Here is a 19,478-nt window from a genome sequence, read left to right as displayed (position 1 = left end):
GTACAATTCTTTTTAAAATAAAATAACACCAATTCATTCAATTTCAAAATAAAAAAATATATACAGTAGCTACATTTATGAACTCTAAAACTGAGAAAATAACCTCCATTTAATGCTGTTTTTGTGCATTACGTTTAATCTGATCGGCTATGATGAGATGCATTTGATTGTTGTCTGGTCATTTCATTTTTTTGTAGTTTTGCAATGTCCTTTGATCATTTTGAAACAAAAAAATAATAATTTACTCAGTAACAGTTGGCTGTAGAAATGTAATGAATTACTTTACTCATTTTAAAACGTACTCAAGTACAAGTAAAATGACCGATTTAGAAATATACTCAATAAAGTACAAGTAAAGCTACGCAATTACAGTAGCGTGAGTACTTGTAATCCATTTCTTTCACCTCTGCATTTAAGTGACTTAAAGACAAATCTGAAAACAATTGCAATCCCTAGAATAAGACTTAAACTATATAAATTGTTTATGAGTAACTAAAACCTGCCCAATGTTTCAGCTTTAGTTTTCCAAAGTGAATCTCTAAATTCAACTTATCAGCCTGTCACGCTGACTCATCAGTTCAACACGAGCCCTGATTTGAATCATATGTAAATCTGTGCAGTCACAGGTAGCAGGCACTCACTGTTCTTCTTCTCATTATCCTAAAGAATCCAGGCTGTAACTCACTGAAAACACCGACGTCAACAAATGCAGTGATTTAAACCTGTCTTAGTTTCTTTTTTCTAGCTAATTATAATGTGAACGTGACGAACGTGCGAGATGACTCAGAAAAGCTCATTCCTCCTTAGTTTAAACAGAAGAGAGACTAAGACATTTATGAGCATTATACGGTACTTAAAAATGATTACTGCCACATTAGACAGCAAATGACTAAAGGCGCATTCACACCAAATGAGACTTCAATCAATATAGTTGGTATTTTTGGCCGTGATGAGTTGTTTGAACATAGTCAAGCTTTTTGCTCACTTGGTCGCTTCATTGCTCCTGTGACATGACCACCCTGAGAGGGCTGTACACTTACTTACAGTCTAAATACTAAATTTACAGAGTTACTAAAGCATGAGTTTACTCAAAATTTACTTAGAATTCAAAATTCTGTAAACGTGTGGCTGAAGAAGAAGTGTACAGCCCTCTCGCTGCAGACTTATCCTTCTCCGATTGGGGGAGTGACGTAGTGAGAAACGAATTGCCGATTAAATGTTGCGACGGAGCGTCACTCGAAGTTGCTTGAAAAGCTCAAAATTTTCAACTTTGAGCGACTCAACAGCGCGATCTAGTCACTGGAATTGCGCGAGTCGTGTCGCTTGATGCAGCATCATTTACAATGATTCTTTAAAAGTTGCGTTCGGTGTGAACGCACCTTAAGGAATGCAGAGTGTTATAAGGAAGTTTGTAGCGTCCATCTTTCTGCAGCGAAGTCTTGCGGGATGAGATTTCAACAGAGTTAAGAGGCTCCAAAACAACCTTCAATGGAAACACGTTCAAAGTGTTAATATGTTTTGGTCGATACTTTAGAAAAAGTGCTTTTATTTTGCCAAAAACAGTAATAGAAACACAGCTAGTGTGACCAACCCGATGATCATGTCCCAAAACCTCCAGAGAGACAACAAGTAAAGGAGGCTGACAATCACAGAGAACATCACTCCTGCAGCTGAGGCCAATTAAAGCGGTCTGAAGCTCAGTGTTCCCCTGGTCCTCAGGTGGTTCCCATGTCATGGAGACTGGTTTTCTCTCCTCCGGAAACTCCCACGCTCCTGGGATCCGTAACCAGACACCGGCTTTTGTTTTTTTGTGGAAAACTCTCCAGGTAGATACAAGAGCAGATGTAAGAGAGGAGGGTGTGTGTGTGGATGTGCAGAAGCAGGTGCGTCACAGATCTAAGGTTTCAGTGCTGAGGGAAGGAAACAGCCGAGGAGGAAGAGGGAAGTTATTCGCCTGCCAATCGAAGACTTTTCCAACCGCAGCTACTGCCAGAGCGAGCGATCGAAGAGGGTTCGCACAGAGAGAGGGAAGCTTTTTTCTCATGTGGAAGTCTTTTTCTCATGTGCTCCATCAGCTGCTCATTCTGCAGCAGAGAGACGTCCATCATTCATCAGAGGCTCTGTGTCCGGGAGCAAATATAATCAAACACTCAGGAGGAAATGAAGAGCGGGAAGAAATCCTTCATAGGTGGGTGTCGTTCAGATTTACCATCAGTGTTCACGCGGTCATCTGTGGAATAACAATGTGCAGACAAAGATTCACCCTGACACATTCAACTTTCACCACTGGCTCCTGCTCTTACATTCAGCTCACCTTGCTTCATCCTCTCCTTTTTATGTATTCTCATTGTCATTCTGAATTCTCATTTCATTTATGAGAAATTATCTTTAAAAGCATCATGATCTGACACTTTCCCATCCATCTGGTATATTCTGGAAACAAATCAGACAATCAGAGCTGCTCCCTTAGCTGTATTATCTGTCTGAAAAAGAAAAGGTTCATTGGACTGTTTCGTAACCAAGACCAAAAATCAGCCCAAAAAACATCCGAACCCTCGAGAAAAAGGAATGTAACTTTGAATGAGGAGTTAAATGAGAATCACGTCGAAGAAACCACACATTTAGATTTCTCAACTCTCCCCAAAGATTAAAATATTCCAGAATTTGCACCAAAACAGAAAAATACTGAGGATTCATAAGGTTCCCAGTACCTCCACTCAAAGTAAAAACAATTATCTGGACGTTAGCATCAGCAAAAAGGTAATAATTAAGCTATAATTGGTACGAGAGGCAAATGAAACAACACATAAATAATTGCTGTCACGTTTGTTTCCTTGATAAACATCATTCCAGTTCATTAAGTTACATTTGCATCTGTATCTTCAGTCCTGAGGGCTCTCTGCTCCTAATCCCTACACGTTTTTAAATCAGACTCTAAACTAAAATTCCTTAGCTTATGTTTCTTTTTTTAAGGACTTTAATGAAGAGGGAGAGTTCTCCTAACAGTTAAAGGGTATATGTAGTGCAAAATGTATATAAGAAAGTGTCTAAAGTGGACAACGCCCAGTGCTATTGGTACGTTTACCGAAGTACACATACTTAGCGTTTTAGGGTTCGGGTTAGGATTAGGTTGTAACCCTATATCTCAACAATTTTTAGGGTCAGGTTTATGGTTAGGTTTAGTCTTAGTCACATGACCTAAACTGGCCAATGACTGACCTTAAAACTTGAACTAAACTGGCCAATGAGGGGCGCTGCATATGCATAAAATGTCGATATATTGATACGGCAACGGTACGGATAGCCACTGCCTTTACTAAAAAACACATTAAAAATACTTTCTGCATTTTAAAATGAAAATGGTTTTCCAAATTGAAACTCAGATTAACCATGGTTCGTTTTAATCTGCGCTCTCCCTAAAACACGCCTGCACGCTCTTTGCTAATTGGTTTCCAGCGGCTCCGTTGGAATCACATCTTCCAGATGAGTTATTATCACTCAGAGATAACTGACCTCAGGAGGTTTACACCAGACTCAGCATCCAGCAGACCGTAAAAACCAGGACCAATGGGTGACATGGCGACGGCTCTATTTTGCTTAGTCACATTGAATCAGGGACAGGCTGTGACCGTAGAAAATGGATTCGTCTGTTAAGGAGCTGCTGTTATTGAATGGTTGAAACACGAGTCGGACTGAGGAGCAGATAAATAAAAACACCAGGAACAGCGTCAAATGTTAAATGGTTTAATGGGGGCTTTGCTTGTTTCAATTAGGGACAATCGTCCCACTTGCTTGGCAGCAGATTAAAGTCATGTATTATGGAGTCATGAGGAAGCAGGGCACGTTTGAGTCATCACACAAAAAACAGTAAATGTTTCTTCTTCTTCATCTGATGAAGGAGGAGCATGAGCAGCGATCTAACCCCACCGTGGAGAATAGGACGAATGGAAGCAGAGGTGTAACAAGTACTGCTACTTGATTGAATCTGTACTCAAGTACAAGTCATACATAAAATACTCAACTACAAGTAAAAAGTAGCTCAATTAAATAGTACTCAAAGTAAAAGTCACCAGTTACTTTCACCCCCCATGTTTATTCTTGGTAATAAATCTTGCCACAGTTCTCTGGCATACAATAAACATCTTATGTATAAACTTAAAAACACAAAAGCATCTGTGTGAAATAAAAAGTTTGTCAAAATGTACAATATTTTTTTAAAAAAAATATTAAATAACAATAATGAATTCAATTCAAAATCAAACAATTCTCAGGCCTTAAGATGAGATACATTTATGAACTCTAAAACCAAAAAAATAACATCCATTCAATGCTGTTTTGGTCATTTCAATATTTGTAGTTTCACAATGTTGATCATTTTAAAACAAAAATATAATAATTTACCCAGTAGAAATGTAACTAATTTACTTATTTGAAAACATACTTAGTAAAATTCTTGATTTATAAATACTGTATATACTCAAAAAAGTACCAGTACCCCTAAAAGCAACTCAATTACATTAATCCATTACTTTCACCTCTGCTGAGGAGTCAGAAAGGAAACGTCAGAAAGGAAACGCTTTTCACCACGACACCTCCGGTGTCGTGGTGAAAAGCAACAAAGACGCTCGGACATAAAAACAAAGGAACCAGGAGGAGAAAATAGGATTTCTAGCTGAGAAAAGAAAGTGACGCGATTGTGTGGGTGTGAAGAACACAAGGCACTGATGGCTCCTCAGAGCCAGCCAACACATCCCTCATTATAATTAGAGATCCTCCATCATTATTAGCAGCAGCCTCACAGTTGGTCACCCAGGCCCAGTTTGCCTCGATGACTCATTCCTCCACCTTCTGCTACAAGTCTCGTTCTTATTCAGTGTGTGTCGCTCAAACACCGCCACAGCCTTTGAGCCTTGGAGTAAAGCATCTGAAAATAAACATGTTTACACAGAGAGAGGAATCAGTTCTGCTACATTTACCATCTTTATCTTCTTGATTTCAAATAACAGACATTATTAGTGAGGATACAGGAGCCATCCTCATAATAACAATTCATCACACACACACACACACACTAATGCTAGGTTAATGCTAATGCTGGGTCAATGCTATTGTTAGGTCAGTGCTAATGCTAAGCTAATGCTAAGTTAATGCTAAAATTAGGCTAATGCTATTGCTAATGCTAATTTAATGATATTATTAGCGTAATGCTAATGATAGGATAGTGTTAATGCTAGGCTAATGGTAATGTTAGGTTAGTACTAATGTTAGGTTAATGCTAATGCTAGACTATGCTCATGCTATTGCTAGGCTACTGCTAATGCTAAGTTAATTAATATATTAGGTTAATGCAATTGTTCATGCTAATGCTAGACTAATACTATAGCTAGGATAATGCTAATGCTAGACTAATGCAAATGCTAGGATAATGCTATTGCTAGGTTAATGCTAAGTTAATGCTAAAATTAAGCTAATGCTATTGCTAATGCTAGGTTAATGATATTGTTAGGGTAATGCTAATGATAGGATTGTGTTAATGCTAGGCTAATGGTAATGTTAGGTTAGTACTAATGTTAGGTTAATGCTAATGCTAGACTATGCTCATGCTATTGCTAGGCTACTGCTAATGCTAAGTTAATTAATATATTAGGTTAATGCAATTGTTAATGCTAATGCTAGACTAATACTATTGCTAGGATAATGCTAATGCTAGGTTAATGTTAATGCTAGATTAATGCTAATGCTAGGATAATGCTATTGCTAGGTTAATGCTAAGTTAATGCTAAAATTAGGCTAATGCTATTGCTAATGCTAGGTTAATGATATTGTTAGGGTAATGCTAATGATAGGATAGTGTTAATGCTAGGCTAATGGCAATGTTAGGTTAGTATTAATGTTAGGTTAGTACTAATGTTAGGTTAATGCTAATGCTAGACTATGCTCAGGCTATTGCTAGGCTACTCCTAATGCTAAGTTAATTAATATATTAGGTTAATGCAATTGTTAATGCTAATGCTAGGTTAATGACATTGTTGGGGTAATGCTAATGCTAGGTTAGTGTTAATGATAGGTTAATGCTAATGCTAATATTAGGTTGTGCTAATGTTAGGTTAGTGCTAATGATAGGTTAATGTTAATGCTAGACTAATGCAAATGTTAATGCTAGATTAGTGCTGATGTTAGGTTAATGCTAGGTTGGTGCTAATGCTAGGCTTATGCTAATGCCAGGTTAGTGCTAATGCCAGGTTAATGCTAACAGTAAGCTAATGCTATCAATATCAAAAATCGAACAATCCCTATATCTCATCATTGGAGAATTATTTATTTTTTTGTTTTTTACCTTTATTTAACCAGGAAAGTCTCATTGAGATTAGCAATCACTTACCTATTTATTAATTGCTGAAATCTAAAAAACTTATATCTCAAATCTTAACTGATCGATCTTTATTCATTTCTGAATTTTAAGTTTTGGGATTTTTTTTTTTTTTTTTACAAAATTAGGTTGCGATAGTGTCTAGTAGACAGTGAGTGGACACTTGCTGTCGGTGCATTGACAAAAGCAAGGAACTGTTGAGTTTCTGAATAAATCATGAATGATGCGTCAGGCGACACATGACAGCGCTGCTACTGAAGGACACAGAAAAAAACCAAGTCACGTTGCCAAAGAGAAGTGCATGACATAGTTGATGAATTCCCAGGAAGATGAGACAAGGGTGAGAAAAAGACCTCACACAAAAGCACAGCAGAGATATCGGTGTCCTGTAACCAGATCCAGTGTGAGCATGTACGAAAGCAGAGCCCACGCTGAGCCGTGAGTGTTCAGTCAAGAATTGGTAGCAGGACATGGTGATGTGACGTGAACCTCATATCAGGCTGATTTTCTTCTCTTTGAGCTTTACACAACCACAGAAACACCAACGCAGTTCCTCTTTCCTTAAGACAAGAGCTGCACTTCCTTTCAACACTGTATGATCGTCACATGGTGAGCAGAGGAGTTTCCCTCTGACTCACTGGAGGGAAAACTATGATCGGACTGAAACTCTAGTTTTGCTTCATAACAGCCTGCTTTATGAGAACCAAGAAGTGTTCGCTTTTTGACCTTTCATTTCAATCAAACACTAAGTAGATTGAGTGGTTACAATTCTGGTTCTCATCAGGCCTGTATTACATAGCTGGATAAGCAAGTTAAGTCACAATTGAGGAATAATTCAATAAAATCCATAATTAAGATAAAAACAAGGAGAAAAAAGCAGGAAGGAAGGAACACAGACAGGAAGCTGCTGACAATGTTAATGTGTAAAAGCGTGAGATTACACATTATAAAGCGACCTGAGATCATATTTATTTTATAAGATGAAGACAAAGTGTATAGGCCTCATAGATAAATAAATCAATGTTAATTTGCTCAAGAGAAAAAAGAAGAAAAAAGAAACTTGGAAGTTTGTTTTCATCTGCGCCGTAAACACTGTTTGTGAACATTTTCGCACATTGCATTGTGGGATGTGGAGTCCCCGTTTACTGATACATAGAAGTGTTTTTACTTCAATTCTTACTGGAGTGTCTTGTGTTTCTTCACCAAAGAAGTTTGTTCCCGGTGTTCCCCTTGAAATCAAAATGACATAAAAACATTTCTACGCATCCATCTCTGCGACTCCACATCCCACAGTCGATGTCAATAAACGCTGGAGCTCAAAAACAAACTTTCGAGCGATAATTTCAAGCTTTTACAACTTTTTTTCAAGTAAATAATCTTCGATTTATTGATCTCTGAGCCCCACACTGTCTTTATCTTTATCTTCAGCTGCTTTAATACAAAGATGGAGCCATTTGAACCTACAAGTAAGAAAAAATCACCTTCTTTCAATTAAAATCCACAAATAGTCATAGATATGTACAAATGAATCGCCTTCAAGTTCTAATCATTTATCATTATTAGATTATCATCTATTTCCCGTAATAAGAATCACTGACTTTCTGCTTAAGTGGAAACCACAGCATTACGATAGTTACATAAGTAGTGGCCGTAGTAGCATTTCCCTCAGTATGTGATTAAAACTTCCTATAGACATCTGCATTATTGCACAGTTATGTAATCTAAAGGGTTAGTAGACCACGTCTGTGACTGCTGGGACCATCAGTGCCACAGATTAGTGACGTCATTTCTTATTTCTCTATATTTATATAAGTGTCGAGTGCTTTCAGTAACCTTGGCCCATCTGCTGAGGGAAATCTGATAATTATTAAGGAAAAACATGGAGATTTCTGGGATTAAAAGGGGCAGTGTTAAACTGCTGTGGGGTTGGATTTATGTGTATTATATGGTTATTGTGCTCAGATACTGCAGGGAAAAGCCAAGATGCAGGGATTGTGATGCAGATTCTCCCCCAAAATAGACAAATAAATAAAGACTGGGACAGAAATAAGTAGTTTGCCAAGTTTCCCAAGATGCATTTGGAACCAACAATGACAAAAACCTGAATTCTCCACCTTTGAAAGTTCTGAAAACATTTTAAGCGAGAAAGTGACCAAGTAGAATACCAACATGTGCTCATTTGATCCATAAAACTCACGAACAACACATTTCATGCTGACATTTCAGACATTTTTGGAGACCTGTCATTGTGCTACTGACAACTAATGGAAGACAAGAGAAGATGCTTTTATTCTGAAAATGGAATGTTTCAATCATTTCATACTATCTAATGTGAACACACTACATACTGATTTTTACGTCAGACTTAGTACGAGTTGTACGTTAGTATTACATTTACAACACAGCCCAAGTCTAATCATGAATACAGGATTCATTCAACTAATAACACATTTAGACATACAGTACATGCGTCTTTTATAATGTCTGAGTTGCTATACAGATCATGTTATCAGGTCAGCTGGTCCATAAACATCTACTCAGACAAACACAAAGCTGCACCTGATGTGTATTTAGGTTAGTGAGGTAGACAAAGCATGTTTGATGGTGTCACTGCTCACAAACGTCCTTTGTTGTTGCTTTTGTTCGTATGTTCCACTTCCTGCCTATAGTTGACGTGCTGTTTACTCCAATAACCATCAATCCTGTTCCCCACTGTAGATTATCAGGAGTCTTTGTGTAGATCGTAGCTGAAAATGAGTGTGTGTTTCAGAAACAGTAACTCAGAGACGGTTTCAAGGGTTGCTAAGGGAAATGGGGCTACAATTTACTGCCATTCATTGCTATTTTTTAATGTTTCAACTTAAATATTTAAGTTTTTTATCGTAGAAATGAACTTAAAGAGTACGTATACAAGTCTTGTATAAAACATAAAAGGTATTTAATGTATTACAGATAAACATAATGTGAAAATTTTGATTTGTTCTATAAAAAGAAGTGCTTTTTTTGCACGAAGTTGTAGCTAATGAGACTTCACACTTTTTTTTTTACTTTTGAAATTTACTTTGATCTCCTGACATGTTTTGACTGCCAACTGTCAGTCTTCCTCAGAGCTGTCTACTGATCGCTTTGATGTGTCCTTATGAGATATTTCAGGGCGTAGCAAAACTTGAGAGTTCTCTTAGGCTGGCCACACACCCTATCACCTGATGGTCACATTAAAGCGATCAGTAGACGCCTCTGAGGAAGACTGACAGTTGGCAGTCGAAACATGTCAGGAGATCAAAGTCAATTTCCTGAAAACAGTTGCCTGAATAAATTAAACCTTAACATACAAAGTAGTCTGTGTACAACATGAATAATATTTTTTCTTAAATATTTCACGGCCCCCCCACAACTCTGACCCCAGTTTGAGAACCACTGTTTAAAAGAATTGTCCAACCTTTCAAATTAAATGCAACGTTGCTGTAGTCTAGACTGATTTTAGAAATTAAAGATACTGTATATGCACGTGCACATTTAAAATGCTAACCTCCTACAAGCAAAGTGTTAGAAAAAAAAATGTGGTTAAAAAAAATTGGCCATTGATTTATTTATAAAGTCCTATACTGCATTTCATCATTAAAAAATAACAAAACACATTTCATATTATGTACTTATGATGTTTGCATATTCACAATCCTGACTATCACTAATGAATAATGTCCACACACACGCACACACACACACACACACACACACACGCACACACACACTCCTACATACATGGTGTTCTGATGGAGGAAACCCGCAGGCTGGAGATTTTCCATTCACAGAAAATGCGGAGGAGGATGAAAGACCCCCCCCCCCCCCCCCACCACCCCACCCCCTCCTCCTCCTCTTCATCACAGCCCATCTCCCGCCAGGCAGAGGTGAGGCTGCGGCGGAATCCCGTGACGTCACTGGCTGTTGCTCAGGTTACGCCGTGACGTCCGTGGAGAAGGAGGCGGGGGGGTGGGGGGGGAGGAGGAGGCTTCCGAGCGGTGTACCACGTGGTCGGTATAAGAAAAGCGGCTGGGCGCTCGCGCAGCGGCACAGTCAAAGAGACACGCGACCAGTGAGAACTCAGCTCGTGCACCTTATGAAGGACAGATAATAGAACTTTGATATTTATGAGTTGTTCATCATGGCGGTTACTGAGGCTGGATGTGATCTGACTTACTGCAAAATGAGGGGGATTGTAGCCGTTCTTACTGGTGAGCTACTTATTTAATAATATTATTAATAATCACTTTTAATTATTTAGAGTTTTAATCTTATGGAGAGAGAAAAAACCCTAGCTTTAGTTATAGGCTATACCTGCTGATGCAACCGGAATAATTATGAGAATCTATGTAGAATTCTGCAAATAAACAATTCAGCCTGACAAAACAAAACGCTTTTTTTTTTACTCTTTAAAATTGTAAAATTAATATAAACCATGAAGGAAATCTTTTTTTGACATGTGAGAAATGGATGGAGAGCTCTTTGTTTTATCTGAATGAATGAATGACACAGACATGGTTGCATAACGCGTAAACCGCAGCGTCCGCGCAAATCTACCTTGTGACGGGCTTTTTGATGCGGATTACAGCTCATATTTTATTTCCTCTTTGTTGCTTTACATTCTTTCATTTATTTACTGAGTCTAGTGTTTGGACAACAATAGAAATACTAGTGCACATGTTTGACACGCATGTTGTTTTATTTTGTTTTTGTTCTCCTGCAGCGTTCATCAAGGAGAGGAAAATGGGGTTAAATGACTTCATTCAGAAGCTGGTGTCCACTCCACATATCTGCCAACAGTGAGTATCACAAATCTACATGATTGTGTTGTTAAAAAGGGCAACAATGCCTTTATTCCCTGACTTCCTGTGCTCTGGTGTTTATTTCTGACCACTGGCCCATTAAGGAGCCAATCCTATCAGCCGCCTGAGCCTAGGACATTCTGTGAAAAGCATAATCTGGGATAAACATAGTTCTTTAGTTTCCAACCTGCAAACAATCCCTGCACTCCCTAATCAACCTTCAGCAAATCCTCTTCTTCATCACCTGGTCCTGTGTGGACCAGCAGGCGACAGATGCTGCAGAACCACATGTGACCCAGAACTAAACCTCAAGCCTTTCTCAGACAGGTTGAGGGTTAATCTGTTTCATACCTGACCTGCTGAGGCTTCGGAAAGTCATTCATATAAGTCACTGTATTCATTCAGCCATAAAGATTCTAAAAGATCTCATCAACGTCATTATTTTGAAGACCTAAAACCTCAAATTTGCTCCTCAAATTGCCATAATGTGTATTAGTTTCAGCATTTAAGTCGTGGTTTTTCAACCTTGGGGTCGCCATTTATGTTTCCAGTAATAATAAATTAAAATAAAATACGTATTAGAATTATATTTTTAATTAATTAATTTGGTAACACTTTACTTGATGTTTTATACATAAGGCTGGCATTACGCTGGCATTATCTGTCCTTAGGAAAGGCAAATGTGTTTGTATAGCACAATTCATATACACAAGGCCACTTAATGTGCGTTACATGATCAAAAAGTGCAACAGAAAACACTCAGCTTACAAATCAATTAGCAAAACATTTAAAAAAAAATGTTTTTAGCATGAATAAGGTGTCACGAAGGCTGTGATTAAGTGTTTCTCGCTGAATTATGACACCTTTGGAGCTATGTTGGCATTTTTTGGGTTAGGTGGAGGGATCTAGTGGGGTTAGGGTAACGAACGACACTTAATGACAGCCTTCATGACACCTTATTCATGCTAATGACAGATAATGACAGCCTTACGTGTAAAACTTTAATTAAAGTGTTACCACTAACTTATTTACCTACATAGTTTAAAAAACAATAAATAATAGCACAGACATTCTATTTTGGGGGGTGTTTTTAAAATGTATTTAAAGTTTTAATAACTTAAAGCACTTTGAATTATATTTTATATACAAAAAGCACTATATAAATAAAGTTTGATTTGATTTGAAATAGACACACAGTGCAGGAAGAGGCAGAAAGCTCAAAGGACTTAAATAAAATGCAGTATAATGAATATCAGAGCTGGCACATCTCATTACTTTGTGCACTAATGATGCACTACTCTGTATTTGTGACCAAGTATAACAATATAGAAGGAAAAAAAAGTCTCTGCATGGGGTCGTCAGGAATTTTGTGATATAAAAATGTGGTCACGACAAGAAAAGAGTTTGGGAATCACTGATGTAAGTGCTCGCTTGGCGTTTGTCTTTCAGTGCTGAAGTGAACAACTTCCTGAAAATAGATGAGAATCAGAACGAGGAGGTTGAAGGCGACGAGCTCCCTGAAAATACAGTAAGCACTTTAAACATTTTCTATTATCTAATCATTAAAGTGGCTGTATTTTCATCTTCTCTGTGTTTTTATCTTTCAGCTGTGCCTAAAATCAAGAAGTTCCCTGGCTGAGGACACTCAGTAAGTCCCTGATTGGATCAAATGATTATAACTTTGACTCTCATGGTGCGCTCTAAACTCACTCAAATGGAACTATTTTTTGTCTTGTTCAGGATCAAACCTTCTGATTTTGACTACCTCAAAATCATCGGCAAAGGCAGCTTTGGGAAGGTGAGGGTCTCTTCAGTGTGTGTGTGTGTGTGTGTGTGTGTGTCCTGTATTAACTCCACCCTTTAATCACAATCAGGTCCTGCTGGCTCGACACAAAGAATCCACCAACTACTACGCTGTCAAAGTGTTACAGAAAAAGATCATCCTGAAGAAGAAAGAGGTGAGCTCCAGATACCAACTTTAATTACATTTTTCTATTACAATTACGTCTTCAATTATCCATGTTTTGACCTTAAATCAGCAGTAAAATACACTAAAATAAATATTCTCTATCATCTAATTTGTTTCTCGTCTCTTGGTTACCTTGTTTGGCTGCCTAATCAATGAAAAATATTTGTATTAATATTTTTGGCATGAGCCGTTTCTGTCAGTATATTTTTTTTAAATGGTAAACAGTAAAAATGTTTTTTTTTTATAGAATTTCCATGACAAATTTATTCTCTGAACTTGATTACAATTCAGTGATGATTACAACAGCAACAGATTTTTCCAATTACAGTTATAACTACTTCATAATTGTAAATAATGATCAATTATGCAATTATAATTGACCCCAATTCACTTTATTAAAATTAAATTTGATGTATTGGTATCAATATTTTTGGTGTGGGCGTCTGTATAGCCCTAGATTTAAAAAAAAAAAAAAAACAGGTAAATGACAGTTTTGATAGAATTCTTATGCCAATTACAATTACAGTCAGTTATCTGAACTCAATTACAATTAAATTTGGAATAAAACAGCAACAGATGTTTTCAATTACGATTACAATTATAACTATGTCATAATTGTAATAATTATCAATTATTCGATTACAATTATGAATGACCCCAACCCTAAGAAAGGTCACAGTAGAGTTATGGGAGTCTGTAAGTGATTCTAAATGTGTGTGTGTGTGTGTGTGTGTTCTCGTGCAGCAAAAGCACATCATGGCTGAGCGCAGTGTTCTAATGAAGAACATTAAGCACCCGTTCCTAGTAGGGCTGCACTACTCCTTCCAAACCACAGACAAGCTCTACTTTGTGCTGGACTACGTCAACGGTGGAGAGGTAATTAAAACTGCTGCAGCAGCCCAACATCAGGCCATGGGCCCCCAGCTTTAGAAACAGATGTTTACAGATGTTTGTTTGTTTTCCGTGCAGCTGTTCTACCATCTACAGAGAGAGAGGATCTTCCTGGAACCAAGGGCCAGGTTCTACGCTGCTGAGATCGCCAGTGCTCTAGGTTATCTGCACTCCCTGCACATTGTGTACAGGTAATGGACCATGTCTGCCCCCTAGTGGAGATCTGAGAAAGTGCTCTGGAAGGGCTTTTAGTTTGAAGGTGGAGGAGAAGAATGAGGCTCTGATTCTAAAGTGGCACATGCTAAAATAAACAGCAACTTTTTGCAACATTTAGCAGCAAACCACATTTAAAAAACATATGTGATTATTTTATGTTACTTTTGACCAGCAATATTTGTGAAATTTGTGATATATTATCTCGCGTAAAAGTATAATGTCAATGTTAAATCTAAATGTTAGATATTGAATCTAAATGTTAAATATTGAATCTAAATGTTACATTTAAATATAAATGTTAAATCTAAATGCTAAATGTTGAATACAATTCTAAATTTTAAATATAAATCTATAAATGTGAGGTTTTATTTTGGTACTTCCGATAAATTTGCATATTAATTAAATATTTAGTTTTACCCATGACATTTAAATTTAACGTTTAATATTTAGCTTTAACATTTAACATTTAGATTTAACATTTAGATTTAATACTTAACATTTAGATTTAACATTGTCATTATGTTTTTACGAGAAAAAAAATCACAAATTTCACATATATTGCTGTAAAAGTGAGGTAAAAAAATTCACATACATTGTTTTAACTTGATTTGTTGCTAAATGTTGCAACTAAATGCACAACTTTGCAATCTGCGCCCTCTCTGTAACTTCACGGATTCCTTTACATTTTGTGCTACTTTTATTTCTTGTTCGTACTTACTTTATTGTAAAGTGATATTTAGTTTGTCCCTATGTGTAATCGGCCCTCCTTGTTGTTCCTTGCAGGGATCTGAAGCCTGAGAACATCCTGTTAGACTCACAAGGCCACATCGTCCTGACAGATTTCGGCCTGTGCAAGGAAGGACTCGAACCAAACGGCACGACATCGACCTTCTGTGGGACGCCCGAGGTAAAAAAAAACTTCTTCAAGGGGTTTTATATCCCCTCAATCAATAACAGAAAGCTACACTTTTAGATTCCGGCTTGTGTTTGACATTTTCTGGTGACTTTTCTTCACAGTATTTGGCCCCTGAGGTTCTGCAGAAGCAGGCGTACGACCGCACAGTGGACTGGTGGTGCCTGGGATCTGTGCTCTATGAGATGCTCTATGGCCTAGTGAGTATAAAGTAATTACTTTATGCCAGGGTTGGAGTCAATTAGAATTATAATTTAAAAATATGTTGCTGTTGTAATTGTAATTAAATTGTATCTGAGTTCAGATAACTAATTGTGATTGCCATGAAAATTCTATAAAAATTGTCATTTATAATTTAAAACTGGGGAACAATGTTACAGTTTGATGGACAATTCTACACATATGTACTAAACAGTTATTAAAACATGTTTCATATGGAGGTTTCCCACATTTAAAAAATAGAAATTGAGGGGTATAGACACACAAAGATTATAACCTATATTTTCATTGATTAGCCTTTAAATCAAGGGGTATACGGAGAGAAAAAAAGGCTCAGACGCCCACACCAAAAATATGAATATCAATATTTTAACGGATAAGGAAGCCTAACAAGGAAAAACAAGAGATGAAAAACAAACTGGATGATATAGATATTTTACAGCTGATTTAAGACATGGGTGAAAACTGACACATTATAATAAGACATGCTAACAGAAAGCTAACACAAGAGTTAGGTTGACTTTTATTAGGTTAATAATTTCAGGCTCAGTAATTGTGATTAATTGTAATTTCACTTTAGTAATTGAGAGCGTAAGTGTAATTGACTTTCTGAGGATAAGAAATAATTGTAATTTAATTGTAATTGGGAAAAATGATTGACCCCTTTAATGCACATCACAGATTTCTTTTTAATATTGAACTTGTGCTCAAGTCCGTCTTCTTCTTCTTCTTCTTCTTCTTCTTTTTTAGCCTCCTTTCTACAGCCGAAACACGGCTGAGATGTACAACAACATCCTGCACAAGTCTCCGGTGCTGAAGCCCAACGTGTCCAATGCGGGCCGGGAGCTGCTGGAGGGGCTCCTGCAGAAGGAACGCTCCAAGAGGCTGGGGGCCAGGGACGACTTCGTAAGTGGTGCACGGGTCAAAGAACTGTAACCTCGCTGGCATGTTCAAGCATCCCTGTGCTCACTCCATCTTTTCTTTTCCTTCAGCTCGAACTCAAATATCATTCCTTCTTCTCCCCGATCAACTGGGACGACCTGATGAACAAGAAGATCACACCTCCGTTTGTTCCTTCAGTGGTGAGTTGCACTGATTCAACCCTTTAACTCTATTAGTGTATCAGATAATTAATTAAATTGTGTTAAAAGTCATAATAAATGCTGTAAAACTTTACTTTTTGATCTTAAAGGTCTGTATTTCGGCTTTAAATTGCATTTATACAAGCCAAAGTTAGGGTAAATTATAATTTGAATCGCATAATTGATAGTTTATTACAATTACGATTTAATTATAATTGTAATAATAGTTTTTAAAATTCTGTTGCTCATGTAATCACAATTGAATTGTAATTAAGTTCAGATAATTGACTTTGTAATTGTAATTGGCTGTGACGATAGAGTTTAGATCCAAATAAAAACTTATATCAAAGACTAAAGCTAATCCTTCACCTGATTTCATGTGAAAAATGCAGATATCAACAATAGTCATTAATGAGATATTGTCCCCTCCTGTGTCTCAGAGTGGCCCCACAGACCTGCGACACTTTGACCCCGAGTTCACCCACCTGCCCGTCTCCTCCTCCCTGTGCTCCGACACCATGACGGTGTCCAGCAGCGTCAAGGAAGCAGCTGGAGCTTTTCCTGGATTCTCCTACGGGCCCCCAGCAGATCAAGCCTTCCTGTGATCCACCACAAAACATCTGGATGGAGCAGTTAAAGAGTGGGGGATGTGGCAGACTTGGGCACTAGGGGGCAGATGTCTGTTTGACCCCATGCATGAGTTGTGCATGTTTCCACATTTCCTCCTCCTCCTCAACTACCTGGAAGTGTACTGAGACTGTGCCAAGTGTTGGACACACAACGAGGCGACGGAGGAGAAGTGCCTGATGTTCAAAAGGCAATTTGTGCAGCGTCGACGTCGGAAAGATTGTAAAATGTCCCTCACGTTTGGACCTTTGGACCACAAAGCGCTTTATGTGATGCCTTTGTTACAAGTCGAAATTATTTTAACGCGCTTTTCATTTCTTTGTTCATGTTGCGTTATGTTTATGTTTCCATGCTCAGTTGCACTTGAGGAAACAAAGGTCAAGATAAGGTTTTTTTAATGGCACGTTGAGCCAGAGCTGGGCGATATGGACCAAAATTCATATCTCGATATTTTTTCTCAAAATGGCGATATAGGATATAAATCTCGATAATTTTAATTCAAATAAAAATGACCAGAAACACAATTCTGGGTTAAATTTGCTGATGCAAAATTTCACACAGGCTAGATTCATAGAACATCACAGTGCTTTAAGACTGGTATAAAACATAACATGTGTGTATCACAAACATGGGCTACTAGCGGCCCCAAAAGTAAATGCACAAAATGACAGCAAAAAATACACAAAATTAGTACAAAAACACAAAATTAACAGAGAAATACACATAAGAACACAAATACTTAATGGGACAACAAAAATACACAAAAAAACCTGCAATATTGTAATTTTCTATATCGCCAAAATAGAAAACTTGTTATATCTTGAATCTCGATATATTGCCCAGCCCTACATCGAGCATCGGCTCACTTAGGATCATACACAGCAGCATATCTGTCTCTCATGTCTCCTTATGGGGAAAATAACAACATCCATTCAAAACAAACATATTCATACCGTTGAATGTCAGCATTAAATAACAGTAAATCTAATTCTGAGAGAGAAAAAATGTAAAAAGTCAAATTTTAAAGGCATTATGTGAAATTAAAAGTTCTAGGAGAGAAATTACAAATTCTCTGATGGGAAGATATTTCAAACAAAAGACAAAAAACTTTAAAATTTTATGTAAAGAAGGTCAAAAATAACTTTTGCTTTTAGTTTTAACCAAAATAAGATGCAATTTGATAATAATACAAGGTGAAAGTCTGTCTGTTTTGCATGCAGAACGACCTTTCCGTAGTTTTGGCATAGACAGTAAGACTTTTTAGACATTCTGCATTTTATTTTGAAAAAAAAATTGCTAAAATGTTCAATAATTAATTCAAACACAAGTTTCCGATGCAATAAATTCTGAAAATGTTGACTGAAGTCACAAAGTTTACATTTTATTTTTTTAACACAAAAGAAAAGAAAAACTACTTCCTGTTATACACAATTACGGTACTATTTTCTCAAATTTAAAAACGATTTTTTTTTTTCCATATTCCATCACACATTGAGCTCATCTACTCGACCTGTTTGTCCTCATAAACTAAACATTAATCCTTTACTGTACTGTAAATAGAGAGAAGTTGCAAATATTTTATCATAAGATTTGTATTCCACGTTTTATTTGCACAGACATTTACCGTTTGCTGTTCAAAAGGCTTCTTGTAAATAGATTTATTATGAGATGATATATTTTATTTTGGCGTTGTTTTTCCATGGACAGTGAGTGCTCTAATAGCAATAACAGCAAGCTCATATCTGTAAGAGCACACCTTTAATGTGTATCAGTCTTATTCTAAATCACTTCCACATATACAGTATATTTATATTTATGCATCATGTAGAGAGAAACTGTAAACGTTTCGTGCCTCATCCACTTTTATTATTTGGACATATCTCTCTTTTTTTCCTCCACCTTTGTCCTTGTTTTCTTTCTAGAAATGAATATGTATTGTTTAAAGTGCTTCATGAACTTGTTGTGGAACCACAATCCGGAGCAGCTCATGATTAGCTGTCAACCTGCTGCATTAAAAGGTTCTGGAAAGTGCAATAAATAATTGAGACGGAATGAGTAATTTAAAACTTTTATCGTGTTTAGCGGAGCGGGTTACAGTTCGTGCTCTGGACCAAATCCAATTATCACTCCTTTAAGAATTACTTTGTTGGTTTTTACTGAAAGTTTGTCGTTTGTTTTTGGATATTATTTTACAGCTAAAATAATGGCTACACGCAGATATAGAGAACTATCTTCCATATTAGGAAGCATTACTTTTTTTTTTATTATTATTTATTTTCATGCAGATGTAAGAAATATTATTACATGATCAACTGAGTGCTGAGCTGTTAAGTGTCTGAAAAATGTCAAATAAAATCTCAGAATTCAA

General features: G+C 37.0%; 1 protein-coding gene across 2 annotated transcripts; it reads left to right on the top strand.

Moving 5' to 3' along the window:
• The first annotated feature begins 1,733 nt into the window (after positions 1 to 1,733).
• Positions 1,734 to 19,478, top strand: LOC114472301 (serine/threonine-protein kinase Sgk1). 2 transcript variants are annotated; one of them, XM_028461503.1, is made up of 13 exons: positions 1,734 to 2,188; positions 11,115 to 11,190; positions 12,643 to 12,721; positions 12,801 to 12,841; positions 12,934 to 12,991; positions 13,068 to 13,151; positions 13,907 to 14,038; positions 14,132 to 14,244; positions 15,053 to 15,176; positions 15,287 to 15,382; positions 16,152 to 16,307; positions 16,394 to 16,483; positions 16,924 to 19,478. In XM_028461503.1, exons 1-13 carry the CDS (start codon positions 2,161 to 2,163, stop codon positions 17,086 to 17,088), a joined length of 1,242 nt encoding a protein of 413 aa, XP_028317304.1. In that variant the 5' UTR covers positions 1,734 to 2,160; the 3' UTR covers positions 17,089 to 19,478. The 2 variants fall into 2 exon arrangements, with proteins under 2 accessions (XP_028317304.1, XP_028317303.1); XM_028461502.1 differs by lacking the exon at positions 1,734 to 2,188 and adding an exon at positions 10,425 to 10,602.

Source organism: Gouania willdenowi, chromosome 11 (assembly GCF_900634775.1).
Source record: "Gouania willdenowi chromosome 11, fGouWil2.1, whole genome shotgun sequence".
Taxonomy (NCBI): Eukaryota; Metazoa; Chordata; class Actinopteri; order Blenniiformes; family Gobiesocidae; genus Gouania; species Gouania willdenowi.
The sequence above is the reverse complement of the archived record's forward strand: the minus strand, read 5'-3'. Positions and strand labels throughout refer to the sequence as shown.

Excerpts from the sequence above, each read along its gene's own strand:
- LOC114472301 (XM_028461502.1), top strand. The coding sequence starts at position 10,533 with ATGGCGGTTACTGAGGCTGGATGTGATCTGACTTACTGCAAAATGAGG. Across the intron at positions 12,842-12,933 it reads TCCCTGGCTGAGGACACTCA|GATCAAACCTTCTGATTTTG; the intron begins GTAAGTCCCTGA and ends TGTCTTGTTCAG. Across the intron at positions 15,177-15,286 it reads CCTTCTGTGGGACGCCCGAG|TATTTGGCCCCTGAGGTTCT; the intron begins GTAAAAAAAAAC and ends TTTTCTTCACAG.